This window comes from Aythya ferina (assembly GCF_964211825.1).
Source record: "Aythya ferina genome assembly, chromosome: 1".
Classification (NCBI taxonomy): domain Eukaryota; kingdom Metazoa; phylum Chordata; class Aves; order Anseriformes; family Anatidae; genus Aythya; species Aythya ferina.
The window spans coordinates 97,725,778-97,747,983 of record NC_140296.1 but is presented as its reverse complement, the minus strand read 5'-3'; the positions used below and the strand labels follow the sequence as shown (position 1 = coordinate 97,747,983).

Here is a 22,206-nt window from a genome sequence, read left to right as displayed (position 1 = left end):
TAGCCATAAATAAAACTTTATTCTTTCATTTCATTTACAAGCTACCGAGTACCATGTATTTACACAGCACTGGACACTTAAAGTAGTTGCAGTCACAAAATGATCCAGACAGCTGTTGATAAAGTAAAGGATCTTAAGATAAAAGCAAAGTAATACTGTAACAGATAAGTGGCAAAAAAGCAGTTTTGCCATAATGATCAGACTTGCATGTTGCATCAATTCTGGTTGAAACGACTGAGCGCCATGCGATTCTCAGCTTTAATTGTTTGCAGTCTTGCTAAAGTTTGTACAGTCATTTCTCTTTTGCAGTTATTAAAATAAAAAAAAGTTAAAAACTATAGCAGCAACAAGCAAACCCTGTGACAGGAAGGCAAGGTTTAAGAACTAAAAAAGTTTATACAATGTGCTCAGGAAGGCTGCAGAATTTATCTTCCATCAGCTGGAGTTCGACTGAGTGACATCATGATTCGGGCATATCTTTCACACAGTTCATGTGTGGAGTAGGAGGGTAACTTTGGCGGGTCATTGAAACCTTTAATCTCTGTAGAACAATCTAGCAGTTTTGGCAGGAAATCTGTCAGCTTTTCTTGCAAGTTAGCTGCAAATAAAAATAAGAAAAACAACCATGAACTTTTATATCTGCAGGTGAAATTTTCCTCTTTCTGCCCCAAACTAACTCTCCCCTCCCCGGGTGGGAACAGGAGGTGTTACTTGCAATAATTCACTTTCTTCAGGTGCTCCAGCAATTACTAGGACATACTGGTTCCTAGCAAGACCTTAACATAAATGCCCCTTCAAATGGTCTATCAGCATAAATGTTTTTCCACTTTAAAATAAATAAATAAATAAAATAAAGCAAGACATCTTTCCTTTAAGGGCATTGCTATATATGGAAAATATTGCAGTACCCCATTATTACATATGGAAAAACTACTCTTCATTTAAAAGTGTGCAGGATTATTCAAGAGTGAGGGTATTTCAAAATATTTTACCAAGACACAAAATATATAGGGTCAGTTCAAGACATCAAAACCAACACATTCTAAAAAATAAATAAATCAGGAGCACTTAAGAGCCTTTTACCTTAAAAAATAAATTACTTACGTTCCATTTCTTGTCCAAGATATGAACACCAACGGTTTCTCATATCTTCCACGGCAACAATATCTTTTTCTTCCATCTCATCCACCAGTAGTAATGGCAAACATGGGACAATAAGCTCATTCATAATGATCAGGCCATTATTTACTTCCTGATCATCTCCTGATTCAAACAGTGCTGCAGCATGTTCATTTAGTTTCTTCATGTACCACCACAAAAAAGGAAAGCCTTTAAGTATACAGCATTTCACATTTTACCATGCAGCAGTTTTTGATTTTCTTAGGGCAAATTTGCAATAACAACAGTTGAGCTTTAACATTCACAGCAACAATAAATATACTCTATGAAACCATTTGATTTTTCGCTATTCCTCAGGCCACTTTGATTGATACCTGCCAACAGAACCTTTGCAGCTGCTCTTTTTAAAGACTGAGGTCCTATCACCTGCTCTTGCCTCTTTTCACCATTGCTAAAAAAAAAAAAGTGACACAATCAAGGAAAAAAACCTCACTTCCTGATGGAAACTTTTTTCTAATATTTGTGTCCCTGTCCAACTGTGGTGATGTTGCAAGTTCACCCACCAACAGTGTCAACTGCTGTTCCTACCTAGACCAGACACAATGTCCGCAAGCACACTTTTTACAATGATAAAGAAACTGATTATACAAAAAAAAAAAAAAAGTAATACGTTTTTAATGCTTACTACATACATTTCTTCCTTTCATTTTTTTCCTACACAAGTTCGAAGTATTAATTTGTTAATGAAAGGTGGTTTTGTTTTGTTTTTAAATTATGGCAACACTGTCTACTAGCTCATTTTGTTAAAGATATGCAGCAAATCCAACTTTTGAGACATACTTCACCCTTCACTTACTAGCAAACATTCTCGTCTGTAGTGAGATATCAGCTCTTCATCATGCCCTCTGTATGGGCCTTTGGACAAGAGTTCTTTGTTATTCTGGTAAGCATAGATAAGGTAGAGCAAGGCTTCCATATAGCTAAAGCAAAGTAAAGAAACAAAATAATTAGATGCAAATCCAGGTACCACCTGTTTCAAGTTAACTACTGTGCTCTTCAAGGATAGGTAACTTACTCATTTGAATGTAAAACCTCACCTCCCCACCCATCTTTTCATTATGTTGTTTTTTTAATAGACATTTTCTTCTTTTTGCACATTAGAACAATGTATTTTATTATCAGTTTAGAACACTTGTACATGAAGTGTGATCCAAAGCTCACTGAAATAAATCTGTATTGTTTCACTCACTTCATAAATGGCTTTGGATTAGCCTTGGGTATACAAGAAAACTTTTTTTTCCTGCATGCATTTATGTCACATCAGATTTGATCTGCTGCTGCTATTATCTTGATAGTATTTTATGCCTTAGCAAATAAGAATTAAAGCCATCAAATTATTTCCAGAAATAAACTGTGAAATTTTAGTCTCACTAACGTTAAGTTTTTCTGGACTACCGAAATCTAAAGTGATGGAAGAAGCCACAACAGCATTTCAAAATCAGAAATATCAGCACTCTATTGGCACTTCTGCCTTTACTCTAAATGCAGAAAATAAATACATTCTTAATCGGTAAAGAATGAGTAACAGAGGATCTAAGAACCTAATAATTAATAATCAGAGATCTCATGATGCTCCAGTTAATAATCTCCCTTCACACTGCTGCATACCATTTTCAGCAAACACCTTAAAGCATTAATTCTCTGATTTGCAGAAAGCCAGTTATGATAGACAGACACTGAAAAAAGTTAGGCAACTATCCTAAAAACAAGCAATTAGAAATCTTACTTTGTTCAAACAACTAGAGTAACATAGAGAAGTTTTCTAATGGAGTGTTAGAGGAATAGTACGTTATGCACTCCTAGTGAAAAATGGAAGGTCAAGGTTAGGGCTTAAACTACCAAAACACCAAACTAGTAGAAGTGGCTAAAAATTATATGTGAGAACACAAAGCATACAGGATACATGAAAAATACAAGTCAGAATTTTCTAAAGTAATCAAACTCAAGACTTACATAAGGCCTCCCAACAAGACAACATAAAAAGAAGGGAAAAGGTTACTTGCAATAGCAATGGCTACTGAAAGCTTCACCTTCAAATATCTCTGCTTGGAAAAACAAGATGAACCCCAACACCAGAATTTCAGAATCTACTGTGAAGTTATTTTTTCCACCATGAAAAGGCCATTCCATCACAGTTTCTTGCAATCCTAAATATTTCCTACTTGAGTAATGTGTTACATATATACAGTCACTATTCTCTACTTTCTTGTCCTCAAAATACAATTTTTTTCATTAAAGTAACAAGTCCTACTGCCCTCTTCTCAAGTCCATTTCTCCTGTCCATGAAAACTCTACAGAGCAGTAACCTCCAACACAAGTGACTGGACAGCACAAAAGTTAATGTAGGAGGACAGGGACATATTGCACAATACTACCGCAAGGAACTGGGATTGCAAGATACAAAGCCAGAGGAGTGGGACCTTTTCTCCCTTTCCATTCTTGGTTCAGTTACTTGTGAAACCACAGGTTGAATTAACAGCATCAACAACTCAGTTGATCCAAATTAGAAACTTGCTCCTGGCAGCGGCCTTATCTCCTAATCTGTCTGTTCCTGCTTTGTCCTCTAGTTGCATGATTGTTCCCCGAACCAGCAACAGTGCTATCTAACAGCAACGTTAAGTCATTTTAAATCATCATTACTGTAAAGCCAAGCTCAGAGGCCTTCTGTGTCTTGAGCCTCTGAGGAATATTACTACGATTTAAGTTAAGCAAACGGATGCTACCTTTTCACATATAAAGCGCATATAAGCTCCAGTCTATGAAGCCTGAACTTAATCTCTCTGCCTTTAAAATTAGTAAAGCTGCTCACAGAGTTATGGAGCTCACTGGGTATAGACTTTGGAAAAGGTGCAGGAAGCACAGGTATGGTTAAACTAAATGTTAATGCTGCTTTCAAAAAAGAACTGCTGCCAAAGCTGAAAAAACATACTGTGCTTCCAGAAACTTAAAATCCAACTGCTGAGGTCTACAGTTTGTTCACTTTTCAGTCACTGCCACAAGAATAAACTGCGAGTAAAACTCCTGCCAAGGTTCATTAGCTGACTACATTCATCTCATCCATAGCAGATTCCTACTCTACAGTACAATCAGAGAAAGTACACCTTAAAGACCCTTTAGATCTTCATCTGCTGTGAAAAGAATGCCTTGTCAACCACCATAAGGGATCATGACTGAACTCTGAAAGTAGGCATGACTTCTCAGTACTCAGCTAAAACCAAGCTCCAGGTGATTTTCAGAAGTAGTAAGTGCCTGTTTCCTTAACCTTCAAGTGCAGCCTTCCATGCTCAGCACTCCGACACCAAGACCTCTAAATGTAAGCTACCAGCATGAAGGGAGTAGAAGGCATGACAAACTGCATTTTGTGTTTGCTCCACAAAGCACTGGTAAGAAAATCAGACTAACTGGGTAAAGGCCAATTTTTGGCTCCATCTAGAGACTGCGTGCTGCAAGCTATTAATTAGTGTTACTTAAAACAAGAAAAGTTGGTCAACTGAGGGAAGCAGGTTTCTGAAAAAAGCCTCAAGACAGTCCTGTTAATGACAGTCATGTTTCAATTATGGAAGTCTATTTTTTCATAAATATTTTTAAAGTTACATTTTTATGATTTAAGAGTTAAGGGAATATTGAAAGGAGATCAGAAGAGTCCATCAATTTAGTCTTGTTTTCAGAATATTGAAAATTAGCATTGACCTAATGACCATAATGCTAACGACCACATAGATCATTAGCATTGATCTCTAGAGCGTACAGGATGTGAACTTCAAAAAATACCTCAGCCATTTGGAAAACACAGGAGTGTAATTGCAATAGATGCCTTTAAAGTCAGCCAGTGGATACCCAGATTCTCACCCACTCTCTAAGCATGCTCAACTCTAATCTTTGTGTCGTTGTATTAAATACCACTTGAAGCATTTATGAAATGGCATTTATTGCCAAAAGGAATGAACACTACACTTAATGGATGTTAGATGAGTCTGATAAATTTTAATTTCTTACCAACACACGAATCTAAGACTAGTCGTTAAACACTTGTTTTCTAAATTATGAAGATGTTTGGTAAAAAATACCTCACCCTAAATATGCCAATCAACTAGGTAGCCATACCAAAAATACTGTTCAGAATAAAGAGAAACCTGTGTTTCCCTCCCTGATCCCAATCAGAATATATTACAGTAAGAACCGGATTAGTGAAAACACTGCAATTTTCCAATTAAAGCTGCCATCCTGGAGTCCCGATGCCAAGGTACTTGAGGAACTTTAAGCTCAGAGTATGCACCATTTCCAAGGAAATCAAGGAGGATTCCTATGTATCACACTGATAGCTGTGATATTTTTGCCCCTTTAAGGCATCCAGCAATATCAGACTGATTATTTGTTCAAAAAAATCACGCAATCTTCTGACCAAACTTTGTATACAAGCTGTTCAATACTAGCAAAGTAGTATATGCTAATTTAGAGTATTAGTGAATGTTCTATTTATTAGATGGTGCAAAAACAAGGTTATGAGCTCATTTTGTTAGCCACTACATAAAAACATAGCTTGCAAGAGAGATAAGTAGTATTTAATTATCTTTTTTGTTTGGGCCTTTTTTCACTGGGAGCATACAGGACAAGAAAGAGAAATATGAAGCAATTTCCTGCACAACATAGAGTCAACAAACTAAATTTGGTTCCCCTACATATTGTGTTATGAAAATCAGTGATTGGCAACAAATTTTTTTCACAATTAAACATTTTTATCACGTGATAGTTCAATTTTAACACAACAGATGTCAGCTACTGAATATTTTTCTGCTAGCGCCTTCCTCCCCGGCCCTTGATTGGGGATGGGAGGAAGAGGTAGTTTTTGAACAATGCTTTTTCAAAGACTCTCTCCTGTAAAATACTTTGAGGCATTATATTTCCACTGTTATTTCCACCCTTGCTACATGTAGTTGATCACAGTATAAGTTTTTGCTGTAATGCATTAAATACATTAATGTCACCAGTTTGATATAGTTTCTGGGTTGGTAAGAAAAGAGAAGGGAATGAATTAACATTGACACACAGAGCTAAGAAGAATCAGCTATAACTATGATAATAACGTGTGATAATTTTCCTCAAACAGGTGGTTCTTTTTTTTTTTTTTTTTGCCTGATCTTTAAAGCCCATCATGAGTGGCATTTTGGCTCAGACAAACACACGAGGCAAAATTTTGCTTCTCTGGGAATCCCAATAAAAAGACAAGATAATATAGGGATTTGACTAGCAGTGATTACTGATAAAAGCAGATAGATATATGTGCACATGTGATGCCAGAGAATAAAGATTTTTATGTTTGAGGGATACCCACAGCACTCAGAGTAGGAGAGAATGAGGAATACAAGTGCATGTGGGGACACTGAAAAGAGTCCATTGTTTGATAAGGTGCAAAGAAATGGAGATTAAAAGTAGAAGGTTGAGTGAAACTGAGGAAAACGTGAGACTGAAGAAATTAATGAACTGAGTAAATTGTAAATAAAATTAAGAATATATTAAACAATTCTTAATAATTGTTTTACTTTATCAATGTCACATTTTGCCTTCAGATTGTTCTACCACATTTGAGTTCTATACTACCACTTACCTCTTTTTTTGGAAAAACTCCAATCCTACCATGAGAAACATGGTTGTTTCCCTGAAATTTCTATAGTCTTGATGCCATCTCTGCATATAAGAAAGGGTATATAGAATTTCATCCACAAACATGAAATACAATTTTACACACTTAAGTGCTGAACATTTACATTAAGTGATTAGGAATTCTAGTAAGCTGGCATGTGGGAAAAGTCAGTCTGAATCCCCCCTCCCTCAATGAAAATAAGATTCTTAAATTCCTAAAATATTTCTAGATGAGATTTTTTTTTTCTTCAAACAGAATATATTGCCATTTGAATTGAAAAGAACACAAGGCATTTTTGGAGAACCACAGTCAGAATTATGGGAATTGTGTCGTCCGTGCCCCCCCCCAAAAACAAAACAAAACAAAACAAAACAAAACAAAAACAAAACAACTAAGAGGCTAATAGCCACTTTTCTTCCCTATATTAGACTCAGTTATTTACTCAGAAAGGGTTAGAAAGCATTTTTATGCACTAAAATTAAGTTTAAATTTCAGTGTAAGAAAGACAGAGAAAAAGCCTGAATACATTTATTTGTAAGGGATAAAAATCCAAAGTGTCTTGTTGAGTACTTCAGACCATGGAGATGTTTACATTGGAGCACAACATTTATTTCCTACATCACCATTTTATACAAAGTGACTACTGATACACTTTACAAGAAAAAATGCTCTAAGGGAGAAAGGTATTTTTCTCGCATTCATTTAGCAGCCAACTTTCAGTTGCACGTTAAAGATTAAATAAGTGAAAAAATACCATAATACATAGCCACTTAAAGATTCAATACAAAGAGCATGAGAAAGGTTCCATGAAATGACAACTCCCTATACAGGACAAATTGTGATACAAGTTTGTAGTTTCTCCGAAGATATCTGCCTCAAGAGCTAAAAAGGCGACATATATCTGCAGGGGAACAGAAGATCTCCCTCACCCCCTCACTTAAAGCTACGTCCAGGATTGTTATTCTACTTGTGTAACTGTATTGGTTTCTGTGGCAAGGCCGTTCAGAAAATAGTAAGAAACTGAGCCTTGCACAGCCAAAAAAATGCAACAGAAACCTTACTATGAGAGTCCCTTCCCCTCACCGTGGAGAGGGCATTTAAATGTAGTAGCATTTCCCGTAAGTCCTAAACCTGGTAAACAGAAATGACAAGTAAATATTTTTCACTTGGTTTGTTGAAGGGAAGATTACTCCCATAGATAGTCCTTCTGAACAAGCTGTTGGGACTTTCAAGCATAACAATGAGGTTTAAGTGGTGCACTGGAAGCTGCCTAGGATATAAATATCCACTGTTCAGAGGCCTTAACGAAGAGTATCATGCAGACTTGAAGCTGATGTAAAACCAGCTACAGAATTAGCTTTATATATGAGATGAAGTACTTTGGCAAATATAAGTCGTGATTCTTTAGTATTTGGGATTTGCTCCTTTCTTCTTTCAAAGTTTTTGTAGGTAGCACAGAAGGAAAAATTAAATGCATAAGCTGGTTATGCATGGTCTCGGCAAATGAAAAGAACCTGGTGCTAATAAAAGAATGGGAATAGTCACAAAAACAGCTGGAGGAAAAGCACAAATGTGACCCTGATGTCTGTGACCCATTTCTAGAGATGCATAAGGTTGGCTTTAAGACTACTTTCACTCCTTCACTGCCAGCACTTTCTGACTAGACAGTTGGTGCTACATGGTGCTAAATTATGAAATACTGCTAGTGACATCAAGACATGTTAAGGAGTAAGGACAGGCTCAAATATGATGTTTATCTGTGGCTAAAGTCATATCTGACCTTGGAATTACAGATGTGGAAGAAAAAAAAGCTTTAGATCAACTGGTCAGATCAGGTTTCCTGCAAATAAATGGTGTTTCGGTAACTAGTTTCAACTTCTCAGTGTAAGAAATGTGTTAAGATAAATTCTGATTATTGATAGTTATTTCACGTTACAGTTTAATTTACAGCATAAGAAATACTGACCTCATATTCTTCCATGTTTACTTCATCTGGTTTTATCATTTCAAGCTTAGCTTGAGCAACCTTCATTATGTTACGGCACCTTATGAAAAGCAACAAGAAATCACGAAAGATGGAAATTTGCAAAGGATATTATCCATAAAAACACAGCAACCTCATAGGCTATAGCCTTATGCAACAGTACAGAAACACTATGGAAAATGTGCTTTACAATATGCACCATAGAATCAGCAGTGGAAGGCATACTTTTGAAGTACATGTGATGACTACCTATGCTATTTAAGAATTACTTCTTTTATTTTGCTAAATTGTCACATTACTTAGTTTTTCTTTCTAATTTAAATTTCAGGTGGCTTGAAGCTTCCCTATGTTTATTTTGCCAAAGTAAAATTAGAGGATTGGATTCAGAGATTTTACAGCTGTCAATATGCAGAAATCAGACTAACATTCTCTGCATTTCAATTTTTATGTTTTAAATAAGTGAATATATGGAATTTCAAGTGTAAGAGAAATGGTCTTGTTTTCAGATAAGTTATCCATCTATTCCGGTGTCCCATTTTAAGACTTGGCTCTCTATTGCTGGCCTTTAGGCCACTGAAGAAATACAGATTTCATTTCAGTGTTTCAAAACAAGGTATGGTGAACTGTGTGCAATCATGAGCAACACTGAGCATTCTTCATACCAATAAAAACCTAACTTCTTGTTTATTCTTTTTAATAGATATTTTAATAAAGATTTTTTTTTTATATATATAAAATTGTTCTTCCATACATTTTATATTTTCAAGTTATTAACTAGTGGATGAAGCCAAATGCACACACACCGCTCTTACCTCTATTACACACCCTATCTGAACATAAAGGAGCATCTCTACACATCACAGAACACTCACAGGCACAGGAAGTGAGACATGCTGCTCTTATTACCTTTCATCAAAGCTAAGATTATGATCTCCAAACTGCTCCAGTAACGTTCTCTCAATTATCTTCTTTGGTGCCTGGTTTTGGATGAAGTAAACAATTGCATGGCGCAAACGATAATCACATTCAGGTGGTGGATCCTCCTGGGCTAATTTTAGCAGTCGTGCATATTCCAATTTAATTGCCTAAATAATTTTAAAAATATATATTATTCTTTTTCGCTTTTAACTCAAACTTCACCAGCATTAACAGAATAATTCCCATGGACACTTGGCTACAAAATCATTTTTAACAATCCCACCCACCAAGTCTAAATTACAAAAAAAAAAAACAGACAAATATAAGGTTGTTCCCTACCTAAAGCTGACAAAAACCCAGGTAGACCTTTATTTCAGAAACAATCCCAGTGTTGCTCTACATCTCCCTGAGTGAAGTTTTATCCAATCTCTACAGTGGCTGCTTTAAGCACGTACAATCTAAAAACAGTATATTTCAGACATTTTACTGAATTAAATTTTCTAAAATCTCTTAAGGTCAAAAACTACCTCTAATATATGGTTGAAATGCAAATACATAAATAAAACACAATCTACATAAAGTTCAATGAACATGTATGATTTTGAAAACGTTATGTCAGAATGGAAAATGATGTACAACAAAAATCAAACTGTATGATCTCTAAAGAAAACACTTTAATATGATTAGTATCAGCCTCCTATAGGGCAGGACAGACTCCTCACTGAATATTTTAGATAAACTTTAGAGGTCATCAGAAGTGTTTAGTTTGTCAGCATATTAGATTTTAATGAACCACATCTGTTATCTTCGTTAGATTTTACTCACTGAAACTATACAGCATGAACAAGAGTAACAAGAAAAAAAATGGTGACAAATCTTAGTGTGTTCTGTAATTTCTGTCTCAAAATATAGAGGTGATCAAATTGCTGGCTAACACTACTTATCAACTTGAAACATAAGTTAATGCATAAGCAGTTTTGATGCGATATACAGCCAAAATAAAGCTCCAAACCATCCAGAAAAATACCCTGTTTAATATTCCAAATTCCTTAAAATTAAAATACCTAGCAGCACCAGCAGCATTTTCTTGATGTTTAACTCTTGGAAATTTGGGCTGCTGTTCTCTACCAAGAAACCTTGTGATTCAAGACTAAACACATGGGTGGGATACTATTCATACCAGCCTAAACAGATAATACGTGGAGAACCTTAAAACTTAAGAAAAGTTCTGCATTAACATTTTTAATTACTAATCATATGCATTAGCGTTAAAAAGGAGGTTTGGGAGAACCAATACATATCAAAAGCCACAGATAGAGTTTTTATTATCTTAGATATGACATTCTACCATTAGCAAGCCAACACAGATAACTATGCAATTAAACCCTCTTTAGTGGGGTAGGCTAGAAGCAAAAAGCAATTGCTATTTTGCATTTGATTCTTCAGAGAATTATTTAGAAACAGGAAAAATTCAACATAAAACTTAGATTTTCATATACAAATTAAGCAAAATTTAAAATGCTGTGCTATAGATTCATTAATCCTATATGCAAAGGAAAATCAACACTATTTCTTTAAACTGAATATGGGAAAAAGGGGTGGTAGAAAGAAATTTCATAAGCTTTACTTTTCTCACAGAGAACGTTATATATAAAGATCTTAAGGCAAACATACTACAAGGAACTGCCTATAAAGTTTAGAGAAGGATGACAGTACAAGGTCATTGATCAATAAACGTCCTAATTGGTTTGTGTTAGTTATGTCTGAAGTCTGAGATCTAAAGAGGGAATCAAACTTTGGCAGTAACAACAACTCGTATCAAACAGGTTCTACCTGCATTACACCAAAAAAAGGACATCATAGAAAATAACCACAATCTTTTATAAACGATAATTTTATATTAAAAAAAAAAAAAAATGAAAAAACAGAATATAAGAAATATCATAGAAGCTTCTACAGTAAAACGGGATTTCACCTGTTACATTTCAAAATACAAAATATGGTACTAAGTAGAATCACTTCATCCACAAACATCCATACTAATGTATTACTCAAAAAACAAAACATGTTCCACCAGTTCTAAGTTGCTTCTAACATTAGTCAGCAGGATATGAGAAGGGAGACTTTCCTACCCTCCAATAATTTAGCTTTAACAACATTTTCTCAAAGACAGTTCTTGCCTCTCCCCCCCATGTTGACATAAAAATGTTTAAGCATCAAAAGTAAAAAGTAAAAAAAAAAAACAAAAAACTGAGCATTTCTTTGATAATTCCTAATAAATAAATATTTTTATTTTATTTTTAATCAGAATTCCTGTTTTGTTTTTAAACTCATCAAAATACTCGTCACATTTTAAAGAATATATTAATGTAATTAACCTTTCTGGTAAAAAGTTTGATTTGATCAAATGAGCACTTTTTTTTTAATTAAAAAATGAAGCTTTTCATTAAGTGATAAATTTGAAAACACGACACTGAATCACAAACAAAATGTATTTCATTAAACAAAGGCTATGGCAGGTGTCTCTCTGTTGCCTGAGTGCAGATGCATACTACAGATGGTCATAACACTTGTCAAAATATCTATTTAAAAATAAATAAATAAATAAACAAAAGAACACGAGATTTTGATTTCCTTACCAAGAGGCTAAAAAGTTTTTTGTTTTGCTTTATTTTTGTATTTTTAATGTTTCCTTTCAGTGTAACTGAGCCATAAAAATTAAGTAGGAAACAGAACGCTACTCAAAGGCAAGCAAGAAACTCTCCCCCACATCACCACCCATAAAAATCTTGTTTGAGAGGATTTTACATCATGTCAAAGTAATTCCCTTGCTAATACTCTGAAAATTAATTCAAAAGACTATGAGCTAGAAATGCTCCGAAATTTGTGCATTTAAGAAAACTGATGTATTTTTTTCAATCTGGTATCATACTGAAGACTAACAACCACAAAGAGCCTACCATCCAATTCCTAGTAATAAAATACTGCATAAACAATATTGACATTAACGAAGTTAAACAAAAGAAAGTGATTTGGATTTACTAAAAATCTTTTAAGGAAGACAAAACAAGAACATTTCTTTGAAATAAACAAATAACTAAAGTCTGAAGTCCCTGAATGAAAACACCAATGTCCCAAACAGCCTAGTGAAGGCATGCTTTTATGAATTGGGAAAAAATACATATTCTTATTGATTACAAATCCAGGTTTCAGGTTATTTGCTACTAATATTTAAAAGGTAAAATGCATGAAGGTATATACTTTACTAATATCAAGGGAGCATACTACTAAATCAAGATTGAAACAGCTATAGATATTTCTTCCTAAAAAAGTATATCATTTAGAAATATCTAAATGGAGGACTGATGCCATAGAAGAGCACTTATAAATGCTGGAACAGTCTTAATACACAAAGGGTGGGGTGAGAAGGTATGTCTAACAAGTCAGAGGAGAAAAAGTTGAAAATGTTAGTTGTACCTTAAAGAACCCTGCTTCTGGCCCACACCTGTCATAAACATTCCTGGCTTTACCTATAGCCATGATAATACCTTGCATGTTCGGGGTCAGCATGACCTGCCATAAGGGATTTAAGGTAAAAGTTTGGAATGATTAATATTTTAATGATTAAATTCAATATGCTTTTAGTCTCATGCAAGATAAAAAGCAACTTAATGCATGCATACATTGAAATGGCACTTTCAATACAAGATCTGTTGTGCTTATTCTGCAAATCAATCACGGCACGTGTAAATATGTTTACCACGACAAAATATGGTTAAAGGAAGCTTAACAAAAACTGAACAGTTGTGTCAAATACAATTTAAAAATCACATGGTCAAAACTTCCCAGAAAAGGAACATGCATCATTCAGCATTAGCATCCATCAGAAATTGTGTACGGATGGAGTGCTACCTCAAGAACTCACGGCTACCAAAGGGTAAAATAAACTGTTACAAATACAAAAAATCACCCAATCACACTTTATATATACTATACTAAAAATATAATAAACTACACTGCTTGTATTTTATACATATTTCAACACCAAAGTCAGGGACCCAAATGCTGCAAATACAATTGGTCCCCAAAGCATTTGCTGACGAATACTTAAAATTAAACCCAAAACATTTAACAAACACAACACCAAACATAACACACACATCTCACTGCTAATCACATCAATTATATACAAACAATTTGATACTTTTAGGTTACCCAGAAAGGCCTTTCCCCTCTGTTATCTGTGAGCAAGGCAAAACACTCCTCCCTCCCTGCCCAAGGTCTAGCTAGCACCCCCACTGGCACAGCAACAAAAGCTGGCCTTTAAGGACAGAAGATGAAGAGCCCTAAACTCCCCAGAAGAGTCTCCCGAAACATAAAAACAGCCTTAAAAATACAAATATGCTTACAAAAGAAAAAGGCAAATGAGGAATAAAGTTAGCATCCTCTAGAAAAAGCAGTGGCATGTGGGCAACAATGCCCAAAATAATAATTAAAAAAGGCAGGTCATTAGGTGAAGCTAAATCTTCCCATCTTTAAAGGTGGAGACTGCACATTGGTGGAAAACCAAACTCAGTGAGATGTCATTTAAATTGTTTTATTCCCCATCCCACACTCCCCATCACTAGTGCTCATACAGGCAGAATGAACAGACATACCCATTTGCGCAGGGAAGCGAAAGCTCCCTGCAGCCTACCTATAACACGTGCCCAGATACCTGAGAATACGGGCTACACCAACTCTATCCCCAGCCAAAACTAAGATGGAATAAGCATTGTCAAGGCAAAACAGTTTGATGCCCTGGCAGTGCTGCTTTCTGTTGCCAAAATCAGCCAGAAGAAAATATTGTCTCCTGGGTTAACATGGGTCTAGCATCTGTTCCTCAAGTAGTACCAGGTACTCTCCCACCCTGTGCCTGAATTGGGAAAAAACAATTTTATTTATTTATTTTAATTAAGCTTTGGAAATAGTCACTTCCTACAGCCATATATATCAGTTTCAGGGTATTTCCATGGATAACTTAATCCTTGGAGTCTAAAAAGCTTAACCTGAGCAAATAAGAGATTGGATTTGAACATTAGCTTTATTGGACTGACAAGAAAGCACAAACATTAAGAACATCACTCGCTATCCTGACATTTTTTAAAAAGAATGTAGTGGTCCACAGTCTATCACCAGCATTTCAAAGGCTACCTGACCTGACACAAACATTCAGCTTCCACAGCTAAAAAGACAAATATACCTCCAGTGTAAACAGTACCATGCAAAGCGTGCCCAATTAGAGTAGCTTGTGCTTTCTTTTCATACTTCATCACAAATTAAGACATTGTTACGGTTACAAACTGCTAAGCATTTAGTTATGCAGAAATCTGTTAGGTGTCACAATGTGCAAACATGCCAAAAATTCTCATCAGGCAGCACAAGAAAGCACCGAGTAGGAGCGGTGCACACAATTGCAATCAAATGTACCTCATCGTCATAACCCCCCTCCTCTGACTCAATCACAAAAGTCCCTACATCAGGGATCGCCACCTCTACAACTCGCTGGTTAGGAGCTGGTGGAGCTGGGGCATTATCAGAGCTCTGCAGAAGAAAATCATTATCAGTACGTGTGGGGAGGGGAATCACAAAATAGAGAAAATCCGAGACGCAAACTAACAAGCTGATTGAGTAAAATCAAGCACACTGCTGAAGTTCTGAAAAAATGATATATGTCACTTATATTCTCTAATTACTCATACTTTACTTTAAGCAGTACATTTTAAAATTCGGGCATAATTTTACAAAAAGGTTTCATTCACTAATTACATCTTCATAGGCTAGTATGCCAGTATTACAAATTTAAAGCAGTTGTCAAACGTGGAGTCTGTGAACCACTGTTTCTTTTCATATATTTAGTAATTTTGGGTGAAATATAATTGAGATATCTGAAGAATTCATACTAAGGGATGGCAGCAAGCCAAAGGCTAAGATTTTCTGATGCACTGAAAAAAAAATGGAAAAAGGCCTCTAGCAATTAAGGTATTTGAAAGAATATTTGAAGGTGCATTAAACTCACCAGGCTTTTTTTTTTTTTTTTTTTTAATAATTACACTTAAAACCAAGGGAAGATTATGTTAGTCACTGAAACTCTTGTTACGTTGAAGTAAGCTTTTAAACAACTGAGATGATCTCAGCTACTGCAGTCTGTCATTTTATAATCACCGGTTTACAACACTTGCAGAACTTCAACCTTCTCTCTAATCTAAGCAATCACAGAGTACAGAAAGAATGCTGTGCTGCTGTTCTCCAGTTATTACAATGGCTTTCTTTTAAAATAAAGATTCAGAAACACATAGTATCTATTTACACACAGCATTGTATAAATACAAAGAAAGACTGTGCAGATAAATAAATAAATAAGTAAGAACAAAGGTCAGAAAATGGACACAAATGATCATGTGGTGAGCAACCTACAGTCCTGTTTGTTTTATGTCCTGATGTTGTTTTTCCTTCTTCCAAAATGGACAAACAAAAAGTGGAAGAAAGAGATGTGGCTACATGTCATAATGCATATGGAAGTAGAATAATTAAAGCGGGCTGATACACTGAGAAGGAAGCACAGTTCTCACCACGTTAAATTTGGCTACACAGAGGGCAGCTTTTAAACATCAATAGAGTACCCTCAGATTAGTTGGAAATTGGCTTTAGATTTTAACAGTAGAAGAACATTTGTTTCTAAGTAAGAGATTTTGTGGGATTGTAGTTTGTATTTGTGTTGCTGGTTTGGGGGTTTTGTTTGTTCTTTATTTTGCTTTTACTTTTAAATATTCCATTCCCCTTGATGCAGTACAATGCAGCGGAAATTGGAATAATTGGAATAATGAGACCCGTCTCTGCTTCACTAAGCGTACCATGACATTTCCCAGTCACTGCCTTGTAAAGCCCTAGGGCCGATGACTGTGCAAAATGCCTAGCCTAAACAAAAAGATTTTATTCATGGAATCAGATTTGTAAGATTCTTCCCCATCCCACCAGGATGGATGCCTGCAGACCCTAGAAAGAGGATTAGCATCAGGCAAGACACTTTATCATGACTTGGACATCATCATAGCTACCCCCTCAGCTGGAGGTAACTCATATTAAAGCAGGCTCCCCCTTAGCTGGTCTGTGCTCTGAGAACTCAAGTCAAATTTGCAGCAGCCTAAATTGTTAGTGGCAGAGCACCTTTTCATAGATGGTTAGCTTCCTTGTTGGTTTTGATTTAGATTTAGCAGAGAAAGTATGCTTCTCTGCTCCCCTGACTCCACAGGAGAGAGGGATGGAATACACTCCAGGTGTAAGGGTCAACACCTTGTCACATCATTTTCAAAGGCTTTAAAAAGAGTTTCCTGTTGACACCAAAGTTATTTGGGGCCAGGCTGCTTCTGTTTTATGAGGATTCATACCAGAACTTAGGATTATACTTGAAATTTTGCATATTCCTAAATTGTTCATATCACTAGTGGTTACAAGTGGTACCTTAAGAAGGTATTATGTTAGTCACTGAAACTCTTGCTATGTTAAAGTAAGCTTTTAAATGACTGAGATGATCTCAGCTACTGCAGTCTGTCATTTCACGTACATTCTGCATGTTTCATCCTTAGAGATATGGTTCCAAGGCAGATTAATACACTGCTTTAAAGGAATTTGATTTTGTGTCAAATATAATCATCTATATACCTAGAGGGAAGCAAAAAAGGGTATTTGCTGAAAATAAAAAACTGTTAAATATTTGTTTCACTAATAGATCATGAAGCAGTTAACCTCCAATTCTTCTCAGAATTTGCAACATGAAAACAGTATCACCCAACACTAATTCTTATAAACATTTTAACATATGCATCTGATTAATCACAATTTTCATAGACTTCTGAATTTGCACAAAAGCTACAGAATAGGGTAGAACTAAGAGTTTTATTATATTACAAATTTTCTTGACCATTTTTGAGCTTCCCTCCATAATATTTAGAAAAAACTCGTTTTTGAAAGCTATTTTAATTTCCATAGATCTTTCAAGAGAACTCAATTATATTCTCAAATTTCTCCGATAAAAATTATGATATTTGAAGTAGCATTTTTCAAGTCTTTTACATGGAATGTCAATGTTTACTCCTCAAAATAAATGGAACCATCTAATGCTTTGAAAAGATTATTTGATGGTGGGCATGAACATATGATTGCCATTTGAACGATACACTGTACTCTTGACAAGTACTTGAATCACACAGAGTACATCTACCATACTGTTATTCTTCTATTATGCTCATTAACATAGTACATACTTTCTGATGGACTTTTAATGTTGGACATTCCCTGAAGAACAAAAATTATTTGTTCAAAGCTTTTCTTCCCCCATTTTAGCAGCTATAATCCTTTCCACTTGCAAAATAAAAGAAAAAGAGGTATTTCAAGCTTCAAAGTATCCTCACCGTATCCATTATAGCTTCTGGACCTCTATCTTCTTGTTCAGCTAAAGCTTTATTGATCGCTTGTACAGAATCTTCTTTTAAGTGCTTTGAAAGATCAGTTCTTGATGGCTGCTCTAAATATTCTGGTTCTCCTGCTTGAACTTAGTGACAGAAATAAGATAACAATTCCATATGTTAACAGAAGCATGAATTTTGAATTGATTAATTTTATCTGGATCACTATCTGATAGATAAGGTAACCCACACAGAAGATGCAGGGTAGGTCACATCCTTTACAAATCCAACTTTATGCCAGCCTGTGTCTCAGCACATTATGAGCTCTTTCATATAAATGGACTCATATTTTTACATTAGGAACAATAGCCCTGTCCTGTCTAGGCTCCCATTAAGGCTTGAGTGAGGGGTTTTTATCAATCATATGAGGGACAACTGAGAGCAGAGATGAGATTCTGCTTAGACTTTTAGTAGTATACACACCCATTACATGGAACAATCTACAGCCACTTGACTTCCATTTATATTTTGTACTTTGTAATATAATCAATACATCATATTCTTCTGACTTAAGGGAAATACCAAAGTCTCCTCCCCCACACTTGGGAGCAATAAAATTGATTATCATAACAAGAGCAAATTTTGGCAGACACATATATATACACACATACACACATTTGGTATATGCCCTTACTAATAATAAAATACTAAAACTAGTCTCAAAGCATTTACGAAGTCAAAATATATAGAAGATGAAGTTCTTATATGTCATGTAAGAGAAACACGCTCAATCGGAATGACTCAAATACAACAAAGAAAACATCTGGACAACAGCTTCACTATACAAATCTGTCATGTAACCTTTCATATAATGTATGTGCAACCTTCTGAAATGGAGCAAAAAGTGGATGTGACCTAAGACACAATAGTCTGTGTAAAAACAGGCATATTACTCATAGGCAGTTTGCCAAATCCAAAACAACAAACCAAAACAAAATAAAACAAACAAACAAAAAATAATTGAATTTTGTAAAAGCTAAGCACAAAACTGCGAAGAAAAAGGCAGAAGAAAAAATAAAAAATGAAAAAACAAAACAAAACAAACAAACAAAAAAAAAAACCACACAGATTAAACTTCAAGTTACCTTGGCCAAGTAAATAATTATAATTTAAGATTACACAAATTAACAATTTTTCCTTTCTTAAGAGGCAAAAAAAAAATATTCCCAAACCAATGAGTTTTGTTTTTACTTCTTTTACAAACAGCTAGAAGAAGCTAACCTGGAGCAGGTGAGGGTGCTGGTGCTCTGGGAATCTGAGATAGCAACTTTTCCTGCTGTGCCTTCTGAGCAAGTTCTGCATCCCATTCTTCTAGTTCCTTTTCAAAACGTTTATTGTCTTCCTTGACATAATCCCTTAGATCAGAAGGTAGTGTGTCCATTCCTAGAAGTATCTGTCCCGTTTCTTTATTAAACTCCTCTGTGGTAACATAAAATTTACATTTCAGAAAAGGAAAAATTTTGAGAAATAGATATGTATGTTAAATTGCCTTAAGTGAATTACTGAACACATGCAATACAACACCAAATCTCCCAAACTGTCTTACTGTCTTAACTTTTCTCATCATCTGCTTGGCACTCCTCTGCTACTAGAACATATTGCTATTGCTCTTTCAATCTTTTGATTACAGATTCTTGGGCATCATCACGTCATAGCTACTTTGAAAGACGAGCCTTCGGGCCTATGAACACCCTACGATTCTGATCATTCAAAGCAAAGTTGCACCAAAAAAAAAGTTTTATTAGTGCCATGGGAATTGGAAACAACGCAACTCCTCAGAAGAGAATGAGAAAGAGAATGGGCCTATATGAAGGCACAAAGTCAACTGATAAGAACACCATCTACATGAAGTGACCTTCCTTTTAGCTTTGAGAACAGTCTCCGTAACAGCATACCAAGTCCTGGGGGATCAGTCAGTGGTAACTGTCCCCCCAGCAAGCAGGCCTCCAATTTAGAGGAACAGCCACCCTACAGGGCTCATAAACCCTATGGCTGCAAGTCCACTATTAATCTGACAGTCTAGAAATGTCAAGGTTAATATCAGTTCCCATTTAAAAATGGAACAAATGCCCATTCTAGCTTTTTGTCCCTACGTATAGAAAGGAACATGGAAGTTTTCAACCGTTTGTTACTGAATCTGGCCATTTTCAATTAGTCCCCTAGCCACTGTTAACAGAGCCTATAAAACTTGCAAAGGGCCTTCCCACTCTCACCACACATATCCTTTTGAGCCTTTTTGTGTAGTTATATTACTACACAACCTGAAAAAAAATCCATGTATTTCTTTGGTTTAATGTGTGGTTGGGAAGGCTAAGTTATTCATATTTTAATATACTGCACAAAGCTTCACGTTTTAATCTTTCCAGTAAAGTTCATTCGAGTTCTGAAGCTTATGAAGAAAAGCTATGTGACAATTTTAAAAGGTCAAGAGTCACTTTTGCATTTTCATATTTCTGCTCTATTCTTCAGTGAGATAACACCTCCAAAGCACTGAACATGTGATGAGCTGGCTAAAATGTTTACTAATTAGCCAACTTAGTTACTTTTTCTCTCTTAATAATGCCAAAACACTGGCATTATCTTTATTCATCTGGAAGTTGAAAAGAAATCATATCATCTGTGAAAACAATTTGACTGACAGTTACAGAGTTTTCAGTAATTCTTAAAACCATTTCAAAAATCTGGAAATCCATCTGAAAAAAATCTTTCTTTATCAATGTGCTCAGGTATTCTATATCATGCTGCAAACATAACCATAACATTACCTTGTATCAAGTATTGTTCCTTATCATTTATATACATTAAACAGTATGCACTGGCATTCCTGTAACCACCAAAAGAGTCCCGTTCCAACTCTTCCCAAGTTGACTTCGTCACAGAAATGTCATTGTACTTCATCCATCTGTTCTGATGGTGGTCATAAATATATGCCCAGTAGTGTCCTGCATTAGCTTGACCTTCATGAACTAGCACAGCATGTAATCTATAAGGAACCTTAAAAAAAAAAAGAAAAAAAAAAAAAGTAAAAAAAAAAGTCAAACTCCTCTTGTCAGCATTTAGTTCTGACTACCCGCCATAATTGCTATGTTAAAAGTAACAAAAATCAAGATGAAAATATGACACAGAGGCAAACTAAAAAGGTAAAACTAGCAAACCACTAAGCAAAATGACTTTGAACTACTTAAGTTACTATAATGTGTCACAAGAGATCTTAGAAAGCATTAGTGAACCTCCAGCACAAATGCCTACTTTGCTATCTTTACTGCCAAGTAGCCTCTTTTTTTAATTCCTTAACATTCTTACTTTTCTTGTATCTCCAAAAACCCCTCAATATGTCAGCCTTAAGCATCTATGATGTGCTCCAGTCCTGACCTGGTAACCTAATACTGAAGTCTGCTAAGACATATGTAAATTCAAGCTAACAATAGCAAATCAAAAGTACAATATTTAAGCGACTTTATTTAAAGGTATATCTCATATTTGAATACTTCACTTTCCAAAAGGTAAAATTTTTCTAGTGTTAATCAATGTATGAAAACTACAACTGTTTTTCTATATCAGTAAAACAATTGCAAAGAGAAGGCTGGAAGAGAAGGAGATAATTTCCAGGACCGTGTAAAAAGCATGACAGGTTACATGTGTTCACTGGCAAGTAAGAGGAATGGAATACTTAGCTCCTATACAAGTAGTTCTAAATTTGAAGAGAGAAGCAGAATCCTTACTTACATTTTAAAAGCATCTTAATGATTTATCTATTTTAACCTGCTGAAATAGGACATGCAACAGAAAACTGATTTTCCCTGATATGCCTGAATGATAGCATCTTTTACTGCTATAACAGTCCATACTGTAGATGAAATGTCTACTTAACAAGTTGTAGTGAATATTTGTCTGAAATGTGATTTAAACACCACAGTAATCAGTATCCATAAATATATGTGCAACTATGACTTGACAAACTCCTTCAAGTTATTCTTAAC

At 35.3% G+C, this 22,206-nt stretch overlaps 1 protein-coding gene across 3 annotated transcripts in view; it reads right to left on the bottom strand.

Moving 5' to 3' along the window:
- USP25 (ubiquitin specific peptidase 25) overlaps positions 1-22,206 on the bottom strand; it is a 93,447-nt gene continuing 71,241 nt past the window's right edge. Inside the window, exons 16-26 of one of the 3 annotated variants that reach the window (XM_084516730.1) lie at positions 20,992-21,220; positions 19,448-19,645; positions 18,173-18,312; positions 15,192-15,305; positions 13,200-13,295; positions 9,711-9,889; positions 8,787-8,865; positions 6,785-6,864; positions 1,976-2,099; positions 1,105-1,300; positions 1-598 (exon numbers count right to left, since the gene is read on the bottom strand). In XM_084516730.1, the coding sequence (XP_084372856.1) occupies positions 426-598; positions 1,105-1,300; positions 1,976-2,099; positions 6,785-6,864; positions 8,787-8,865; positions 9,711-9,889; positions 13,200-13,295; positions 15,192-15,305; positions 18,173-18,312; positions 19,448-19,645; positions 20,992-21,220 (1,608 nt within the window). In that variant the 3' untranslated portion in view covers positions 1-425. The remainder of the gene's footprint in view (positions 599-1,104; positions 1,301-1,975; positions 2,100-6,784; positions 6,865-8,786; positions 8,866-9,710; positions 9,890-13,199; positions 13,296-15,191; positions 15,306-18,172; positions 18,313-19,447; positions 19,646-20,991; positions 21,221-22,206) is intronic. The other 2 variants (XM_084516728.1, XM_084516729.1) reach the window with 2 other exon arrangements.